At 39.8% G+C, this 20,760-nt stretch overlaps 1 protein-coding gene and 1 pseudogene across 3 annotated transcripts in view; both read right to left on the reverse strand.

The window, feature by feature from the left end:
* grapa (GRB2 related adaptor protein a) overlaps positions 1-11,989 on the reverse strand; it is a 30,382-nt gene extending 18,393 nt beyond the window's left edge. Inside the window, exons 1-3 of one of the 2 annotated variants that reach the window (XM_077539195.1) lie at positions 11,659-11,989; positions 3,346-3,443; positions 2,493-2,612 (exon numbers count right to left, since the gene is read on the reverse strand). In XM_077539195.1, coding sequence (XP_077395321.1) covers positions 2,493-2,612; positions 3,346-3,443; positions 11,659-11,736 — 296 coding nt within the window. In that variant the 5' untranslated portion in view covers positions 11,737-11,989. Of the gene's footprint in view, positions 1-2,492; positions 2,613-3,345; positions 3,444-3,554; positions 3,875-11,658 lie in introns of those variants that run through there. The other variant, XM_077539199.1, reaches the window with a different exon arrangement.
* Positions 11,990-19,060: 7,071 nt separating this feature from the next.
* Positions 19,061-20,760, reverse strand: part of LOC144031783 (ribonucleoside-diphosphate reductase large subunit-like) — a 29,500-nt pseudogene continuing 27,800 nt past the window's right edge. Inside the window, exons 16-20 of the transcript XR_013287607.1 lie at positions 20,596-20,672; positions 20,372-20,504; positions 19,980-20,075; positions 19,516-19,704; positions 19,061-19,442 (exon numbers count right to left, since the gene is read on the reverse strand). The product of XR_013287607.1 is annotated as a ribonucleoside-diphosphate reductase large subunit-like (transcript). The remainder of the gene's footprint in view (positions 19,443-19,515; positions 19,705-19,979; positions 20,076-20,371; positions 20,505-20,595; positions 20,673-20,760) is intronic.

Here is a 20,760-nt window from a genome sequence, read left to right on the forward strand (position 1 = left end):
ACCAATGGCAGGACAGCTTTTTCATGGTGAGGAAAAAAACCCTTAAGTATCGGTACGGTATCGGCCTGTACTGTAAAGCTGGGTATCGGAATCGGTATCAGGCGCAGAAAAAAAATGGCATCGGAACAACACTAAATACAAGTACTCAACTCTTGAGTCTTCTTCTAATTTCTAGTTCCTAAAAGCAAAACAGCGACAAGAGGGCTGTATTGAGGCCGATACCTTGTATTGGTACTCATCCGTCCCTACAAAATACAAATGCCATTATGTTATCTTTATAGGGTAAGTGCTGCTGTGCTGTAAAGGCCTAGATACACCAATCCGACATCGGGAGTTGGGCTAACGACATGCGCCGTCTGATCAGTGTATCAATTACTGTCGTAAAGTCAGATCGAGTTGGAATACGTCGGCGGGGCGTTTCCAGAAAATTCGGCGTCGGGGCATTTGATCTCTGTGATTGGCTGTTAGCTAGCGAATTAACGCGCAGGGCAAGAAGAGGAAGTAGGGTTGCCAACTGGCCAGTATTTCAATTCTTACACTAAATGCAGCAAATGGCATCTTAGCCATTTTTGGACCACAGGTGCTCCCGTAGGTTGACAAGTGACAAGGAAGTTGCTCATAGTGAAAAACATGAGTCGCTAGGTGTGACGTTATATGTGGAGATCTTGCAAGGTAGAGAGGCAACTAATAATAAAATAATAATAATAATAATAATAATAATAATAATAATAATGATAAAGGGCGGCACGGTAGTCGAGTGGTTAGCACGTCCGCTTCCCAGTTCTGAGGTCTCCGGTTCGAGTCCAGGCTCGGACCTTCCTGGGTGGAGTTTGCATGTTCTCCCCGTGCCCGCGTGGGTCTTCTCCGGGTACTCCGGTCTCCCCCCACATTCCAAAGACATGCATGGCAGGTTAATTGGGCGCTCCGAATTGTCCCTAGGTGTGCGTGTGAGTGTGGATGGTTGTTCGTCTCTGTGTGCCCTGTGATTGGTTGGCAACCAGTCCAGGGTGTCCCCCGCCTACTGCCCAGTGCCAGCTGAGATAGGCGCCAGCAGCCCCCGCGACCCTTGTGAGGAATAAGCGGTCAAGAAAATGGATGGATGGATGGATAATGATAAAGAGAGAGAGAGAGGCACTTCCTGGTTTCGTCACAGCTTCATGTCGCCTACACTCACTCTAAACGCTGATCTGCCTTCACTGCTGGTTGGCGTACGGTGCACTTCTTCGCCTGGGAGACCATGTGTGTGCCTTACAAGATGTAAGCTTGTTTGAGTGACAAAAAATAAATAAATAATTTAAAAAAAACAACAACAACAAAACAACCTCTAAACACCGATCTTAATACGTCGGCTGCGAACGGGGCGGGAACAATACAAGATGTATTCTCGTACTATTTATGAACAAATGCTGCAAGAAGGACAGAAGACTGCTCGAGTCAGCCAGAAGCAGCAAAAAGTTTCCACGGAAAAAGTGGTGAGTCACGCTCCTCTTTTGCAATTTATTTCTTTTGCATTTCTTTTTTTTCTTTTTTTTTTTATAGGGAAAAAGACAAATTGTTGTTTCTTTGAGGTTTTGTATGAGGTTACATAATGATGGCCTGTAGTAAGGATTAAAGGGAATGTACAAACGTTGTGCATTTCAAATCAAATCAGAATATACACTGATTTCACACATCATGTTCACACTACCATGGCACCGTGCCGTGCACCTGTCCCTTATTTCGGGATGAGATAGTTGGCAACCCTAAGAGGAAGTGACTTGTAGATTAGTGCGCGTCTATCAGCTGTATGCGGGTCGCCGCGCAGTGATACAAACGAACAGAAAAATAGTGCCCAACGGTAATGGAGTCTGACTTTTTTTTCCAAAGGGAGTTGTGTGATGCAAATGTGTCACTCTTTTGAACACAAAGTGTTTTTAGAAGAAAAACGCTTTATTTAGGTGACCCCAGGCAATTTGCTGGACTATTTTCCTCTCGTCCAACACCGGACCAGAACTTGTGTCACAGAACGCTGTCAGGGGTAAGTCAGTGATGATTGCACACACTGGAGGCGAGGATGAAATTGAGATTCATGTCAAAATATCTGAACTATCCCTTTAAGCCCCTTTGAAAAACATAACCTTAATTCTTTCTATTCCACATTTGACCCCGAAAATTGGTTAACTACAAGTAAATTTGAGCCGGCAGAGATTTATTCCATCACATTACGTTGGAAATGTGGTTAGCATATTAGCTGTACAGTCAGGAGGTCAGCCTTCAAATCATTGTTGGAACGTTTCTGTGTGTGTGCATTTTTTTTTTATTATTATTATTTTTGTTTCCTCCCAAATCACCCCCAACATGTTTAGAAAGGGAAAAAATGGGTTGCTAAACTAATGACTGGCATGTATGCACCCTCTGTGACATCATGACCATCAAAGTGCATATAATATAATATAATATAATATAATATAATATAATATAATATAATATAATATAATATTATTTCAACTTACCTGACTGACATGGAAAACTCCCCAGGAGCACTTTCGCTCTCTCGGACCAAAAATGCTCCACATTCCCTGTGTCTCAGTCGACTTTCTGCCACGCCACGAGATATTCGACCTGCAAACCACCTAATGGTTTGGAAAGAAAACAGAGAATCTTTGCAAAGTATTAAATGAAACTGAAGTATTGTCTTTTAACATTTTTGTTGTTGCAGCATAAGAGAATGGCACTTAAAACAAATCCTCACAATAGCACAGATCACTGCTGTCAGACACATAAGAAGATTCAGGATGGAGAAGGATTATGATCTTTTTGAAGTTATTTAAAAATACCGTTGCTAAAATTACCCACACCAAATCTGTGGGAGCTGTATTTAAAGTTGTCAGTTGTAAAGCGGAAATGCAGTTCTGCAACATGAATTCCTTAAACATTTGCTTTGACAAAGACCATTTCCTGTCGGTTTCATTGAAGGAGCTCCAACTAATGTTCTTTAACAAGACGGAGCCCGCCGTAATGTTGTCACTTTAGCATCTGTCGTTGAAAAACTAGGAGCCCATCTGGTGTGAGACAAAGGGATGGGAATACAGTGTGTACCAGCAACTACACACACACACACACTTGCAACTGCAAAGTGTGAGATTACGTAAGTGAGCGTATGAGTAGGACGAGTTTGTCCTATGCTGGGATGCAGATGTCCAAATCAGAGCAGAAGATGCCTGGAGCTGCGACACACACACACGCACGCACACTAATGAGCTGTTCCGATAAGACAATTGCTACATATGTGGAGTCTGTTTCGCTGCTGTACTGATGCATTGTGTACGTGTGTGCATATAGTGTATGTGTGCGGCATGAACTCACGCATGTGGCCGCAGGTTGATATAGTTTTTGGGCACAAAGCCTTTTCTGTTGTGGAGCTCAGCTGTGTACCAGTTGGGATCATCCTCCATGTTGGTGATCTAGAGACAAGTCAAACAAAGAGATTAAATATTTACCCGATATGATGTCCACTCACGCTATTATTACTGGGTCAAAGGTCACTGTCAATCATTCTCTTTTTTTTTCCTGACCTCTTTTCTCTGTCTTCTGTTTGGTAGGAGAATAGCAAAAATGGCAGCGAAAGTTTCCATAAGACTTGCTCTCATGAGGTCAGCTTACTATGGACAAAAGGCAAGGTCCAGTACACGCTGGACTGGGTGGATTCTAATCTCAGTTATTCTGTTTTTATTTTATATCGTTCACGCTAGACTTTTAACTATAAAGGTTGCTGACATGGAAAGGAACATTTACATCAATGTTATAGCAGCAGCTAATACAATACAGTATCAACAAACTGAGACTAACCCTGAACTGTGAGTTGACCCACCCGAGATAGGAAACTCTGCGTTTTTGGTTCCAGGACAGCTGATTTGAGTTAGTTAATTTGATCAACGCAGAGTAGTTTCACCTGGAGTTAAAGCGTGTGCACCACTAGGAGAGTGAGGTGATGTGAGACGTTTTTTTACATTTCTCCCCCTCCAAGCAAGCTAAAGTGATGTATAGCTAAAATTAACACATTTTCCGTTAATTTATGATGTTTCCTAAGAATGGAAATTATCAGAATGTATGCAGGACTAACGACTGAAAATATGATTGTTTAAAAAAAAAAAGTGGTAAAGTGTCTCATTTTAACCCAGCTACGGGATATAAACTAAGACAAAGCCCAAATTTCAAAGGGGTAAAGTGATCCTCCTAGGGGTAAAATGATCCACTTACTTTTTCCACTCTGAATCAAGCCAAACAACACCTGTTGTAAAAGTCAGAATCCTGACTAGTTAAACAAGCACTGATTCCGTAAATAATGTTGGAATAATTAAAAAAATAATAATTATGGAGACTGGTCAACTTAAGCCCATTATTCCCTAAACATTTGAAGGTAACTGAACAAAAACAACAAAATATCATTCAAAATGCTTTATTTAACAATCAAATGAGAGAAACAACCATTTTCACACAGTTGGAGTCAGAACTCAGGAGTCTTCGAGCCATCTATGATCTGGAAATCAGGGCAAAGAATGAACTGAAACAGGTAGGGTAGAGCAGACTGCGACTCAGAAAAAAGGAGAAAACAGTTTCTGACCTGAAAAAAACAAAACATGTATGAAAAGACAGTGTCTCACTTTTCTCCATAGCATTTGTCTCACTTTAACCCACCACCACAATTTTATAAAGAACAACCTTTCTTCACAACTCAGGATAATCTTTGGCTAGCATTGTCACATACATTTATAAGTTGATAGTTAAGCAATATGTGGGATGTACATTTTTTCCTCTTGAGTCAATTAGCTTTACTGCAACAGTTGATTTAAGTTGAAAGCCAATAAAGTAATTTTATATACCAAAAATATATTTTTGTACAAAATGCATGCTTACCTCAGCACAATCCAGTCATCTTCTTTATGGCCAAGATGAAATGGGAGGGGCTTGATAATAAATTGGTCACATAACAACAGATGTGCTCTTTTTCCGAGATACAGGTGGTGTCTCACAATACCCCACTCTCCCTACTCTAAAAAGGTCGCATCAATGGAGCCCCGATTCAACGAGTCACCATGGCAACCGCAATCTGCTTCCCCGTTTTTTAACCCCTCTCAAACACTAATTTGAACATGTTTTAGGAAGTGGAGTGGAAAGATTTCAAAACGCGGCCAGTACGTTCAAATGTGGACGCCATAGCAGGATAGTTACTTGTCACGTGTGCACAAACCGCCAGTCTGTCAACAACAATGTCGCGCAACCTCCTAATTGTTTATACTTTTACAGGAAAAAGTTTTGCGTGATGTACTTGAATCACCTGGCATTGTCACTTCTCTGTTTTGTGTTTGTCTCACTGATCTGTATATATTACTGGATAGCCGATAGACCATACATGCACATGCAAGCTGTTGCAGCCACAGGGCAGCCATTTTACTCCCCCCATCTCGTGAGCAGATTACCGTTTTAACTACTTTGAAGACCACCTTTTCTTTTTTCGCTCAGATAGACCCCTGCACTAAGTACTGTCTCAAATGTTCTCTAATTTCTACTGTCAATGTACGGCGCCTCTCTGGTGTCAGGGTCTGATTTTTTATTTTATTTTTTTGCTAATCTGTACCCACAGTTTAGTAAACTGTAGCCACAGTTGAACAGTTTAACAATCTGTACCCACAGTTTAACAATCTGTACCCACAGTTTACTAATCTGTACCGACAGTTTAGTAAACCATACCCATGGTTTACTAAACCGTACCTACGATTTAGCACTTCTTTGGCGTTATGTAATACGCATGCGCAAGCAACGTTCGAGTGGTTGCTTGACAGCTGTATTAGCAGCAAACGGCTGCTTTTTTATTTATTTATTTTATTATTATTATTATTTATTTAGTTATTTTTAAATCTTAAACTGTAGACTAGTTTTGGCAGCTTAACAATGCATTCGGATGAATGGATGACGGAAAGATGAAGTTTCTTTAGCCAAGTATGGCGTATTAATTGCGGAGCACAGCAAAACATGTCTGCATTTCACCAGCCTTCAGGCTTAACACGGAAGTAAAAGAAAGAAAGAAGAAAAGTGTTCGAGCGCCTCACAGTGGCACAAGCGCAACATTACACATCAACTGAATCCATAAGTCTACAGTTTAAGATGAAAAAAAAGCAGCCGTTCGCTGCTAATACTGCTGTCAAGCAACCACGCGAACGTTGCGTGTGCATGCGTATTACATAACGCCACAGAAGAGCTAAACCGTGGGTATGGTTTAGTAAACCGTGGGTACGGTTTACCAAACTGTGGGTACAGATTTACTATACTATGGGTACAGTTTACTAAACTGTGGGTACAGATTAGCAAAATAAAAAATAAAAAATTCAGACGCTAACACCAGAGGGGCTCCGTATCAATGTATAGGATCATATGCCGAGAAAGGTTTCTTGGGAGGAGTAATATGGCGGCCACGCGGCTTCAAAAGTCTTGGCCTATCAGCTCTTCAGGGGTTCGTCTTCTTCACTGAGTCTTCTTCTATGCGTTCCGTTAACTCCCATCAGTGATGGGATACTGTGTCTTGCTAAAAAAATTAAAACAGAGGACGAATAAACATTTATTACTTATAAACTTAACATGGTACGTGTTTCTAAATGTACCAATTTCTCTATATTCTGTAGGATGTGTTACATGAAAAAAAAAATGCTATTATTTCCCCACATATTTCAAAAAAGCACATTTTAGAGCTGCAATTTGAATACTTTATTTTTACTCATTTCAGCCCATGCTTATTTGTCAGTAAAGTTTGCTGGCGTGTCTGTGAAAGTCGCACCTTGCTCTGCAGTGCGTACACATTTAGACCAGGCATACCACTTGGTGGTAAACCAGAAGAGCTGCTAACGAAAACATTTTTACCATCCCACATAATAAACATATCATTTAGGTATACATATGACTGTTACAATAAAAAATGCAAATAAATTAATATAAAGTATTGGGATATGTATTGCCTTGAAGATCATGTATTGGGATACATATGTATCGCGATACGTATCATATCGACAAAGTATTTTGATGTAAATATCGACCTTTAACGGTGAAATCCGACTTAAGTCGAAATTCGGGTTACATCGCCAGCGTACAAATGGAACTCGGCCATAACTCAAGGACTCTCGTTACCTTGAAATAAGGCATGATATCAGCCCGATACAGATACTCACCCATCCCTAGTTAATATTTATAATGATATACCAATATAGGAGAACAGTATACTACGGTATTCTTCACTATTCTTCACTGATTATCTGATATGAAATATAGCTCCTTGTACTATATAATATAATTAATATTAAGACATGAGTTGATTATAAATTACTGCTCTGTTGTTACTCTTTTTTTTTTTTTTTTTTGTGGTGGAAAATAGCAGATGAGCAATACAGAAGAGCTTTACTTTTTTTCTTCTTTCACCTTACATCTCAAGCCTAATCATCCATGTTGAATCCGTGAAATTGAAATGGCTTCTCAATCAAACATCAAACTCGACCCTGATGGGGAAACTCAAGTTGTTCGAAAAGGCCATCAAAAGCTGTTTCTCTCCGGCTTTGGCAAGTCCATTTCAAGCACCAACTATTTGAATGAAACTGTAAATGTGCATTTAGACGAGTTTTGACATACTGCAGATTGATGTGCTGCCCTCAGCCAGTACTGCTGTTCAATCAAGTTTTAGCATTTGATCTCATGTCAACAAAAAAAAGGCGAAGGTGCAAAAATAACATCTTCCTCTCTGGTTTTCTCACCTCACACGCAACACCCACTCTTCATACTCTTTTCTTTGCTTCTTATTTCCAACAGGAAAAGGTTGCAGATTTAAAGAAAGTTGTTTTGTGATTAGGTTTATGTCCATTCATCATGTCAACACTCACAAGGGTGACAAATAGATACATTAGATGGAATGCAGTTTTTTGTTTTGTTTTGTTTTGTTTTGTTTTGTTTTGTCACCCCATTAGGGAAACAAGGGTTTGGACCCCTATATGTGATATTTAGCATGATAACACAAAAATACACCACTGACTTCTGAGGGTTGGGTAGAGAGGTAAAGTAGATAGATTGGTATACCTTCAGGAGACAGAGATTCATAACCCCCTTTGAAACTTGGCACAGCACCTTCAAAACAACTTCACTTTTATACTCGTAGCAATGAGAATGAAAAGATTTGTTTTGAGCTATTCTTTGACAGGGCTTCTTTGTGCTTTCATGCAGACCACACTCTTGGCTGAGTTCTGCAATTTATTGACAGCCGTACTTGTTTTTGCCTTGCTAATGAATGTGCAAAAAAAAAAAAAAAAAAAATGCTATGTGTATGTGTACACAATTCTCCCTCCATCAATTTGACAAATGATTTTTGTAAAATATTCTTACTGATAGACAAAAAGATCAACAACTTCAACTCATTAACTAAATTGTATCGTAACATCTCCTCGGGAGACCTAAAGTTGAGATGAGCCCTTTATAATGGTTACAAACTCCAGTTTCCCTTATAAGAGCAACACTGTTAGTGGGAGTTGAATTACTTATTATTCATTTCCTCTCCTTCTACAATGCTTTCTAACAAATTTCCACTGCCCCCAAAAAGGCTCAATTCAGTTGTTCATGTGTATTAAGTGTTCCAATAATGTATTGGCATGCATGCGCAAATGAAACACATGAATACTCGTAGAGGATCATACTCACATTAATAAAAGTGAAAACAATGTTGTTAAGAGGATGATTTACTATGTTTATTTGAGCGCATGAGATGTTGTTGGTGCACTTTAGGAGGGTTTTGATTTCGAGACCTTCCTCACAATCGAAAGCAAATTGCGCTGCCAATTTTCACTTACTGCTTGGAGAACAATAGATTTTTATTTTGGGGGCTTGTGTCCGACTTGGCCACGGCAACACAACTTTTCCTCCCTTAACAAGGCTATTTTAAAATTGAGAATCGACCTTCCATCCTACCTTACTAATGCTTTGCCACACTGCACACTGGGACATGGCCAAACTCCAACACAAAAACAAATCAGCTCTTCTGGGACAACAAATAAAGGATTTTTTTACTCTATAAAAGCACAGTAAGAACAAACAGAAACCTATTCACAACATAGTATAACAGTCAGTAATAAGAACACGGAATATTCATGTCGTTGCATTTGACCGAGATCTGAACCTGACCTGTTTTGACGAATGTAGGCGGAACAGTATTGCTAAAGTTAACTGTGCCACTCTTCCCCTAAAACTTGAGTCATCGACAAACAGTCAACGTAATGGAGGCGTATTATACTTTGTTTTTTACAATTCTAAACAGTTCCCAGGTGTGTAAATAAGACGTCTGTGACAAACTTGCCACCCGATCACCGGGCCTCCTCTACTGCAGCGTCTGCCAACACAAGAATGACTACATATTGATTCCTGTGTCTAAAAGTGCAATCCATAAGGACAGTAAATGCCTCAATTAGGTTTTCTCTTGTGGGGGCAGCACTTTTTCACCGAGTCGTCCAATTACTTCGAAAATGCCAGGTTTTTGTGACATAAAAAGTGAGACCAAGACAAATCATTTCAAAACGTTTCCCAATTAATGTGACCAAGAACCTTACAGGTTCAAGTGGAGGGAAAAAAATAAAATAACATGACAGGGGAAGTAAAAATATTGATCTCAGTGGTTTAATGTGGGTGCAAAAGTGTGCACACCCTCTTATAACTGAGGGTGTGTTAAGAATTAACCAATTAAATTCATTCATGTTAAATGACAGTCAGCACACATCTGCCACAAATTAAAGTCCCTCTGATTACCCACAAATAAAGTTAAGATATTCGAGTAGGAACCACATCTTACAGGACAAGCCATGGTTGACTGATAGCTTCCACGGCATCACAGGGATATATCATAGTTCAAAAGTATCAATTAGGAGAAGGGTAAAATATAACAATTTCTAAGCCAGGGATCAATTACACAGTATACCATGGAACACAATGAATAATATAATATAACTAACAATAACAGTAAATAACAGTTATCAACTTGAGAAATGTGATATAACAGTGACATCAGTGTGCCAAGAGCTTGCCATCCTCCCCCCAAATTTGCAAAATGACAAGAACAAAACTGGTCTAAACTGGTTGTATAACACAAGGAGGGTGGGGGGGGGGGGTCTAATGTTTGTTCGCATATCTTAGCTATGAAGTAGTTTTCTTCAGCTGGAATTGTGATCTTAGTCAATGTGGTGGTGGTGCTGGTGGTGGGGTGCGTGTGGGTGTGTGTGTGCGGGAGGGGTTATGAACAGTTCCAAATACCAGTCGTGTTAACATCAAACATTCAGGCTTCTGCCAAAACTAAATAAAAAAATAGATAAAGTCAACAATTTCTCTAACATCTGAACTTCCATTTGGTGGTAATTAAGAGGCACTTTAAATGGTGGCAGGGGTGTGCTGACTCCCATTTAGCATTAGTTTCAATGTGTTTGATTAATTCTGAACACAACCAGATCCAAGTTGCATGACAGCATACATACACAAAGACCACCGCGCTGTCAATTTCACCGAACAATGAATGCAAACAATGTTGCTTGCTAGCTAACACTGATTGTGATGTTGGCTAATGCTAATCTGTCCTTCCAATATTACAGCCATGTTAATCTTTTGTATTTGTCTTGATAGTGTTTCTTTGAGCAGTAGTCCAATCGCTGCTTAAAAATGGTGGATCGTCGCCCAGCCGAGCTGCCAAGTCCTGGGCTCAAAAACTTGAGTGGGGGTGGTAGTTCGTATGTTAATGCATTGTTCCATCACAGTCTGATTGTCTCATTCACAGACACATTCTTTGAAAATAGGTAGCTCATGAAATATTGACTTGGTTGACATTTGATGGGTGTGCAGCCAACTGTCACTGATTGTGATCTATACATATATTGCTCTTTCCAATCGCCTCAACTACTGAAGTTTGACTTGTTTAGATATGACGACCCACCCACCATGGAACTGACTTCACATCCTATTTTGATTAGATATGATTAGACAAGCACAAAGGCACTGGAATGTAGCGCCCACCTTGGTCTTATCTATTGCATTGTGAAGAGGATTTGCTTCCCGTGTTGAAATGTGAAATCAAACAGCTGTACTCGTCATTAATTATGTACTATTAATCCCGCCCATTTAAAAATAGATATTCAAATTATTTGTATTTTATGCTGTCATTTTCCATGCAATTATGTAATTTTTGTCTCATTCAAGGTGACTATAGCTGAGAGATGGAGCAAGTACCCTAGCGCCCTCTATTGAACAGCTGGCACTGCTATGACAACAATGATGATCAGCTTTTGGAGCACTTGTAAGCTTTGCACAGTAGTTGATCTCGCAAGTGCCAAAGTTAAGATAATCTTGAGTCATTCCCCTCTACCCGCTATCGTGAGGCTTTCAAATCCAGCGGCTTGATCTCTTCTTGTCCCTTACAATAGTGCGAGCCCTGAACAGCTGGCATGTTACAAAGAAGTGCACACCCCAGCTGTGCAAGAAATGCACTCCTCTTTAAAAGAATGACATCAAAAAGCACAATGTCTTCCATAGTCAACAATCTGTTTGCGGAGTTTCTTTATACAGACTTATATGCACTGATACAAAAAAAAAAAGTATTTTGTTTTCCTGCCTTACCTTTAATAACTCTCCTTTGTTGAAACTGAGTTCATCACCCTCGGTGGCACGAAACGTATACAGTGCCACTGCTTCCATGTTGAAAACCCCCAGAGCATGCACACGCTCACACACACACAGTCAAATACTTCCACAAGTGTTCCAGAATGATTGGGGAATACCAAAAAAAGGAAAAAGAAAAAAAAAAAACTTAAAGAGGACAATCTGAAAGAAGAGGAGATGGTGCCCGGTCTGTCTGCTGAATAGAAGATGAGCGAGAGCGTGAGCTCAGAGAGAGGAGAACCACAACTGGCTGCTGCTCAGCAACACACTGCCATGAGTAACATTCGGAGAGAGAGCAAGAGAGAGAGAGCGCACACAGGATAAGAGAGTGGGAGGCACTTCTTCCTGTGTATGAACATTTGTCTCATCAGGTTTGTGGTTTGTGTCTACGCATAGTCGGATGTTGATGTCTCTACGCATGTGCAACTTTTCACAAAAGCAAGACTTTTAAAGTTTGTTTTCATTGATAATTCTCAAAGAATGGTGAAAGGGGCAGCATCACGTTTGTGTTTATATGGCCGCCTTGTGTTGAGCTCAGCCTTTGTGCAATCAACAGTGTAAGATCAGCCATGAATGAGGCAGCAGATGGCAATGATTGCAGCCGCACATAAATGTAAAAGACAGGGCACCCAGGTTTGGAAACAGCAAATATGGTTCAATCTGGTCATTAAAACATCAATCAACATGAAAATAAGCCAAACTCATGAAGTACACTCAGAACAGTCTACAAAGTAAAAATAATAGAAGTGTGACATGTTTTATTGTGTTCAATGAAGCTGGAATTGAGGTAAAACAAATAAGGTTTTGTTTAATATTTTCAGATTAAGATAATGAATGGAAGTTCACTAACACACTTTCTGTAACTTAACAAAACCGATAAGCCATAAGTGGATGGCAAGGCCCAGTGCTAGAGTGGCCGTCTCAGAACGTGTGGGTTCTGTGTGGACCCAATTGTGTCCTTTAGCAAGATAGCTGAGCCCTAATTGCATCACTGGTAGCTGAAAGAGTCAGTGTTCAAGTTCTTTGAGTGCATTGTGGGTGGAAAGGCGCTGTACAAGTCAAAGCCCATTTACCACTTGCTGTCCTCCAGACTTTTGTTATTACAACATTTTCCACAAATTGCGTCAGTTGCTATCTTTAGGTCATGAAAAGTGTTTGCCTGTGGTACTGAAAAATATATAAATGACCCTTAATACACTTTCTGGTGAAGGATCTGACAGAGTGTGAGTATGAACTGTTCAAAAGGATAACAAAAAAGAATCTTGCAAAATCTCAGTGTTATGTATTGCACATTACAGTATAACATTTTGGAACATAGTGTCATGGAAGTTGACACATGATTTTCTTATCTTCGCAGGCCACAGAAAATGATGTGGCGGGCCAGATCTGGTCCCCGAGCCTTGAGTTTGACACCCGTGGTTTAAAATTGACACTCCCTGTATATTGGAGGCCCCAAAACACAATCAAATTTATTCAAGATTCTTTCATCCATTTTGATCTCACTCTTACTGTGTAGTGTTGCGCGTGAGCTGGAGCCCATTCTAACTCAACTCAACTCAACTGACTTCGACCAAGAGGGCGGGGGAGTACACTGACCGGTCACCTGCCAATCACAGGGCAAATCTAGACAAACAGCCACTTCTATTTACACTATATTTAGAGTCTTCAATTAAGCTAAATATGCAGACTTTTGGGTAGTGATGTAATGATAAGCGCAATATCGTGATATTAAAACTGCCACAATATCGTCGTTGTCATGTTCACGATATTTAAATGCAAACATCTGTTAAAAAAAAGCCCGGTTGATCTCCATTTGTGCAGATCGAGCACCTTCTGGTGGCTAGTTTTTTAGTGCAATTTAATTTTCATTAGGAATGTTTTGGCCCTTCTATATTTAAAATCTACACTAATTGTCAGATAAAAGGGAACGTAATATGTCTGTGAAGCAAGTTGATATGTGGAGGAACTCAATGTGTGCGTGCATTAACAACATAACATAATAATAATAATAATAAAACATGATAATAATAACATAATATTGATGTGATGTACAAAAGCACAATGTGTTTTTTTTGTTTTTGTTTTTTAGCATGAGCTCATTTTTTCCCAATATTGTGACATTTTTAAAATATCCCCAACCTCCCCGCAATATCGTGATAATTATCATATCATGAGCTTTATATCATGATATCGTATCATGACATTTGGATATCGTTACATTCCTACTTTTGGGATGAGGGAGAAAGCTGGAGTCTGTAGTGAATATGTTTAGCATATTTTAAATATATATATTTCAATATTAAAAAAAAAAAAAAAAACATTTTGATGTTAGAGATTGGAATCCGTGCGCCGGCCTTCATGGAAGGATGGATGGTTTGGGGCCTCTTAAATCTATCAGCCTCAGATAAATTTAGTTGTGATATATTCTACATCTGGGGCAGGCGTTGAGGGCCGAAGTCCTGCAGGTTTTGGAGGTTTCCCTCTTCCAACACAGGTTGATTCCAATCAACAGGATCATTATCAGGCTTATGCAGAGCTTGCTGATGACCTGATCATATATCAGCTGTGTTGGAGAAGGGAATCATCCAAAACCTGCAGGACTCCGGCCCTCGAGGACCGAGTTTGCACAGCCCTGTTCTACATGCTACATAAAATCAAATGAATTGTGCTGAATATTTCATGTTGTCAGAGAGCCAGCAATGCGTCTGCCACACTGTCAGTGAGTGAGATGTTCTGTTCGTATGCATGTGCGAATCCAGCAGCCGGCACAGGTTGAGTGGACTGATGGTTGATCTCGACTTGCGTCATTTTCACAGATAAATTCACTCTTGCATGAAGACCCCTGGAGTTGTGGAGAAAGTGCACTTTAAATATTTGAAGGGACATTCTCAAGATCAGACAGCAATGCACAAACGAGTATTTGGGACGAATGTAAAATTATTATTCGCCTAGCATCTGTAGACAAATTATTCCAAAACTATATTGAGGTTTGTAGCAACACTAAGTCAAATTATGGCAAAAGTGTTTGTTATAGGTGCAAAATCTATGTAAAACTGTATCCTAGTTCTTAAGTATTTACGTGATTTCCCCAATAAATGATGGGGAGAACATGCTATCATATACATACCACTTAACTTAAGTATATCCTTATTTGTCCATAATTGCGTAAAGGACCTTTCAACTACAACAGGGGTGTCAAACTCAAATTAGCTCAGGGGCCGCATGGAGGAAAATATATTACTAAGTGGGCCGAATCGGTAAAATAATGGTAGGCCTATATAACTTAAAAACAATTGCCGTCAATTATATGCAGATTTTTTGCGATTTTTGGGCCAGCCCTAAATTACGGAGCTCAGCTGTAATCTATTGTTTACATAAATAACACAAATGCAAATGAAACGTGGCAACACTTTGCCTGTATGAGTTCCAGACGTGTTAAATCTACCTGTTTTGCATATATATATAGTTCCCAGAATGCATTGTGTGGCACAGTTTATTTACTTATTTATTTTTACTTCCAAAGTCGTCTCGCGGGCCGGGTTAAACCCCTTTGCGGGCCGTATATTTGACACCCCTGAACTACAGCATGGCTTGGTGTGGTCTTGAAATTGCTTATTTATGACTTCAAAAATCCACACTCTACTCAATCATGACTAGGCGGGATGTGAGTCCAACATTTGAATGATTAATGAGAGGACAGTGCACTATTCACTGATGTTGTGGTACATTTGCCTGGGTGAAGGTACCGTAGGTTCAGTCCCCACTCAGTGATAGTGTGAATGAATGGTTGTCTTTCTCTATATGTGCCCTACGACTGACCCGCAACCAGTTCAGTGTGTAGTACGCCTTTTGCTTGAAGTCAGCTGGGAGATGCTCCACCACCTGCAACACTGAGCAGGATAAGGAGTGTCAAAGATGGATAGATACAAGTGAATGGACGGATGGACAGTCAAATGCATCCAGTTGTACAGCCATGGCCTCAAACATGTGGCCCAGGGGCCATTTTCAGCCCACAGGGTTGTATTTTGCGGCCACCTACATGACGATAAAGTTTAATCTGTGGCCCCCACGGATTTTTATTTTATTTTTTTAAAGTACAGGCATGTCTTGAATGTGCAGAGAAAGTTGTGGCGCTGAAAAAAAATGATGTCATTACTAGAGCCCGATTGATGAATCGAGCGCCGATTATAATCAGCTGATTATTGGCCATTAAACATCAGCCAAAACAATTGGCCGATTATTTCCCCCTTAAAACGTTATCGAAGAAACTCGAAGTTTCCGACGCTGTGAAAGTACCCTGAATGCACCATTTTGCTGGCATTGCGTTAGCAACTATCACGTGTGTAGCGTATGTTATTCTGTTGTCCCTAAGAGTCCTTTAAGCTGTTTCATGACACCGCAGTTGGAGTTAACTGTAAACAAAAAAAGTTAAGAATTACATCCACTGTATATTTAATACAAAACATGCTTCATTTTTAAAACATTGCAAGCATAGCGCTAACAGGAAGTTAGCAAATGCTAACAGGGAGTTAGCATCAACTTCAGGGGTGTTTTTCCTTCAACTAACGAATATCCACACTCAACCTTGTGGGAACACATGCGATAACACATATTAGCACAAATTCTTCCCAATATGTGAAAAACTAGCTAATTTAATAGAATTCAATCGCAACTTTCTTTTTTTTCTTTTTTTTTTCTTCTTCTTAAGAGATCATAACTTTCTGTACTCACTTTAAAGTGTGTACGCCATGGATGCACGGCACCACGCTGCCCCCAAGAGGCCACAACACTCAGGAACAGTCAGTATTTGATGTCTTTTTTTCAGTTGCTATTATTTTAGTTTATTCTATTCTTATTTCACTTTCTTATTGTTTTTATTTGCTCGTTGACAAGTTATATTACATTATAAAGTTATTTCAATGATTGAAATACTTTTTCTCAAAATTCAAGGATGCAGACATCCAAGGATTTTTTTTTTTTGTCTTCACACATTTCCACGACATGGCACGAAATACAATTCCCGAGGTCCCAGGTTAGCCCAGTAAGTCCCAAGACTTGTGAAAATACACCAGATAAAAATATATAAATGAAAAGGTTTAGGCTTTACAGTAGTTGTAAACAAGAATGGTTTTATTATTGACACATAAATCTATACAATGACCTTGTATACTTCATTTTTTTTTTTTTTTTATGGACGTCATTCAAAACAAAAATATTAATAGCGAAAGTTTGTGCGCAGGTGGCACCCATTGAAAAGGAATTGGAGAAGGGGTTAATTTTATGCATTATATAGTTTTTAATAAATAATCAGCAGATTAATCAGTAATCTGTATTTTATTTTATTTTTTTGCCAAAAATCGGTATCGGCATCGGCCTCAAAAAATTTATATCGGTCGGACCCTTGTCATTAGTTAACTTGACATAATGAGAAGTATGCAAAGTACCCAAGGATATGAGAGAGACGACCAAAATTGGTGTGCATAGGAAATGGTCACCTCAGGATGAAAACGACTGCACAAAAGGGATCTTTTCCGGAACGGTGGCCTGCCTCCCTCAAGAGACCGGGGGCTTTGTCCTCATACCACTTCTCCATGGCCTTGAACAGAAATATTAAAGGTTGGATTTACTGGATGGATGGAACCCAGCACAGATCACTATTTTATTCTTCTTGGTGACTGACAACTTCAGGATCAAACCTCCCTCTCATCTCTGGCAACACGTTTTCTTTCCTAAAAGTAACCCCATCCTCCCTCGCACATGTTGAAACCCTCGTACCGCACCTCTTACTCTAACTTCACCCAGGTTCGCTATTCCTGTAATCTTGCTACTTCTAATGAAAATAATTGCATGTTAAATTTAGAGTTGTCTTCTAAAATGACACTTCGGGACTTGCATTGGGCTTTGTATTGAATAATATGCTTCTCATTGTCTAGTAGTTGCAAGATGCTTACCAATTTTTCTCTCAATCAGAGTAATGGTTTGAGAGTTGGTTAGTACTGGGATTGCATGCATTGATATATTACTACATATTTGACTAATCTTTTTTGTAGACTCAACAGATTCAGAAGAGGATAGCTGAAGAGGTTTTCGATAATGACTGTTTGAATTTCAAAATTAGTCAAATTCCTTTTTTTTTTATTTGGAGATGATTGAAGGTAATAAAATCGTCCCCTAGTATCATTATCTATACAATTGTTTTAAGTGAACCTCCTTGTGTGTGTCCCACTGTGCCTGACTGCAACTGTAGCTTGAAGTCGCTTGAGAGAGAGAAGAGAGAGAGACAGAGCATATCGGGGCTCGGGGCATTATTTTCATGCGTTTAATCATGCAGCTTTTCTGAAAGATCGTGCCAATATTGACCTCAGTAAACTGTTAAAAAACAACAACAACAACACAAGGTGGACGCGGGTTTGGTGGTTGCATGTGCGATTCAGACGCCAGACGAGCCCTTGACTCGGACCGCCACAGGCTGCTCGATCATATCCGGGTCGCCTACCGAAGACGTCACGCTACAGGATTGGCTCGAAATTATCCGGTTGATGTCAAATATTGGAAAGAAAATATTAAAGATGTCATTTAAATAACAAAATGTATGGACTGAAAGAATATTGTAGGTCTCAGCTTGCTTCACACGTTCTGCTCCGCGCGAGGTCGCTCTTTTTTTATCACCTGAAGCATGTCCCCATGGTAATTTGCATCCGGTGTTGTTAGTTGTTAGCTTCTGGCATACTGTAGCTATGGCAACCATACAACTGCAATGGCGTCCATGTGATGTTTATTTATCTGACTGAGATATGTCGCGGTGGCAAAACAAGCAAGCAGTTTTCAACTTGTGCAGATATATATTAACTTATTCTCTCCCAGCCATTTTCACTGAAGCAACCCCCTTCGCTCGCAGCTGTTTTACTGGACTTTGACTGATTTTGCAAGGCCCGCAGAAAATTGTGTAAGAAAGTATGTAGTACATTTGTATATGTTTTTGCTTTGCCGCAATTAGCATTAGAATATAGCTATGTTTCATCATTATTCACAAACCTGTTGAAAACACTGGGAAAAAGAGATGATGCAGCATGGCGCTCGTTGATCTATTATACTCTGCTGCCACTTGTTTGCCATTTTTTGTAATAACTACCATTGCTTTCGGCGACCTCTTCAGGTCAGAAGCTGCATCAAAGCCTTCTGTACACTCTAGCATAAAAAAACAAAACAAAACATAAATAAGTTTTTGGGAGTGAAGGACAAAGTATTAAAAACATATTTATACGTTTTTGGAATCGAATGAGTTAACATTCAACTTCCATCAAAATAATAAAAAATTTGATTAATGAATAGCTCATGTAATCACATGATGAAAAACCCCTGAACATATAATTGTTTTATTAAGAAAGAATACACTGAAGGAACAGGACAGGTCAAACTATTTCCTGTTTTTATGGTGCAAATAATTACATTTTGAAAATATTCCCATTTATTATTATTCTTATGTTACTGCAGAGTAAACTGAAAGCTGTTAACAAAAATGAGCGCAAATTTTTTTGCATCAACTCCTGAGTAAGGGCCAAATTTCAGTATGACATTTAAGTGGTCGTCTTCATTTGTTAGCGATTACACCATGGCCACAATTGCGCTCTTTGCTCTCTTCCTCAGTACTCTGTGCGTCTTCTCTTGATGCGTATTTGTTGAAGGTGGAGGGGGCTGGCTGCAGGCTTTGTCCTCAAGTTGTACATGCCCGTTTTAAGGCCCTGCACGCCAAAACGAGTGCGTTAGCTTACGGGGGACATACTTTGAGGACGCGTTCTCTTCTGTATGACTCACCAACTCCCAGCCGTCGAAGTGCATGCTGCTCACTTTTTCGTAGTTGGGCTCAACAATGTGGATGTTGAGCGACTGGCTCTGGTCGATGTAAATGCCGCGGTCCGCCGCCATTTTCAGGACAGTCTTCTCAGAGATCTCCCACGCGGTTTTATACAACTTTTTCAGATTGGCTGGGATTTCCTCGATGGCCTTTGAAAAACAACTATATCAGCGCCAAATTCAACTATTATTATCAAGTGGTGGCTTTGTTTTTGTGTGTTTAAGCTTGTGCTTTGAGTGTAAAAGCTCAACCAGAGGTTGTAAATTAGCATTTGCTAAATTCTGTATGCGCACCATCAGCTACAAACTTTGCTTAGTGTCTATTGCTGATTGCCATTGTCCCTGTTAAATACACTAATAAAATGATATGAAATGAAAACTACGGGACTGATAAGAGGAAAGAGATCAGGTTATGTGACCGTTACCTGGATGGAGCCGTTCTGAGCAATCAGTTGGTTCTTCATGTCGTCACTCCACAGTTCTATCTCTGTCAGATCCTTCACCAGGTGTGGATTAACAAACTGCCCAAAAGACATGTATACTATATTGCATGTGATTGGCCAGGATAGGTAGAGACAACGAGATACTAAGATTAAAAAAAAAAAAATACATCTATGAATCCCCAAGCACGCCTTTTGTCCGAGTTAAGCACCTCAACTCATTTCAACATAGTTCCAAGGAACCAAATGCCACAACAGATCGACAGTGCCAAAATAACACTTTTATTGCTTTGGAATGAGCCAAAATACAGCAGAATAGGTGGGAAAAAAATGCAAATAAGTAAATGCATGAATATTGAACCATGATTAGTGCTGACCTGGAACTCCTCCGAGAGCACCTTGCGAGTGAAGGTGTTGCTGGCGTAAGCCTCGATGGAGTCATAGTTCCCGAGGATCTGGCTGGTGGCTGCAGGCATGGCGGCCAAAAGCAGACTGTTCCGAACACCGTGCCTGAAAGACACACGAGAAACGAAGAGCAGCGGAGTCTATACAGAGACTGCGACGAGTCACAAAAATATGTTTTCCTATCAGGAATACATACTTGGATATTTTCTCCTTCAAGGCGCTCCAGTCCCACAAAGTAGTCGGGGTTTTAAACCACATGTCATACTGAAGGAGCTGCGAAGAGAGAAACAAAAATATTTAAGTTTGGATCGTCCATGTTGTAAATGGGTCTGACCGATTATTGGATGATATAAAGTTGTTG

Source organism: Festucalex cinctus, chromosome 1, assembly GCF_051991245.1.
Source record: "Festucalex cinctus isolate MCC-2025b chromosome 1, RoL_Fcin_1.0, whole genome shotgun sequence".
Taxonomy (NCBI): domain Eukaryota; kingdom Metazoa; phylum Chordata; class Actinopteri; order Syngnathiformes; family Syngnathidae; genus Festucalex; species Festucalex cinctus.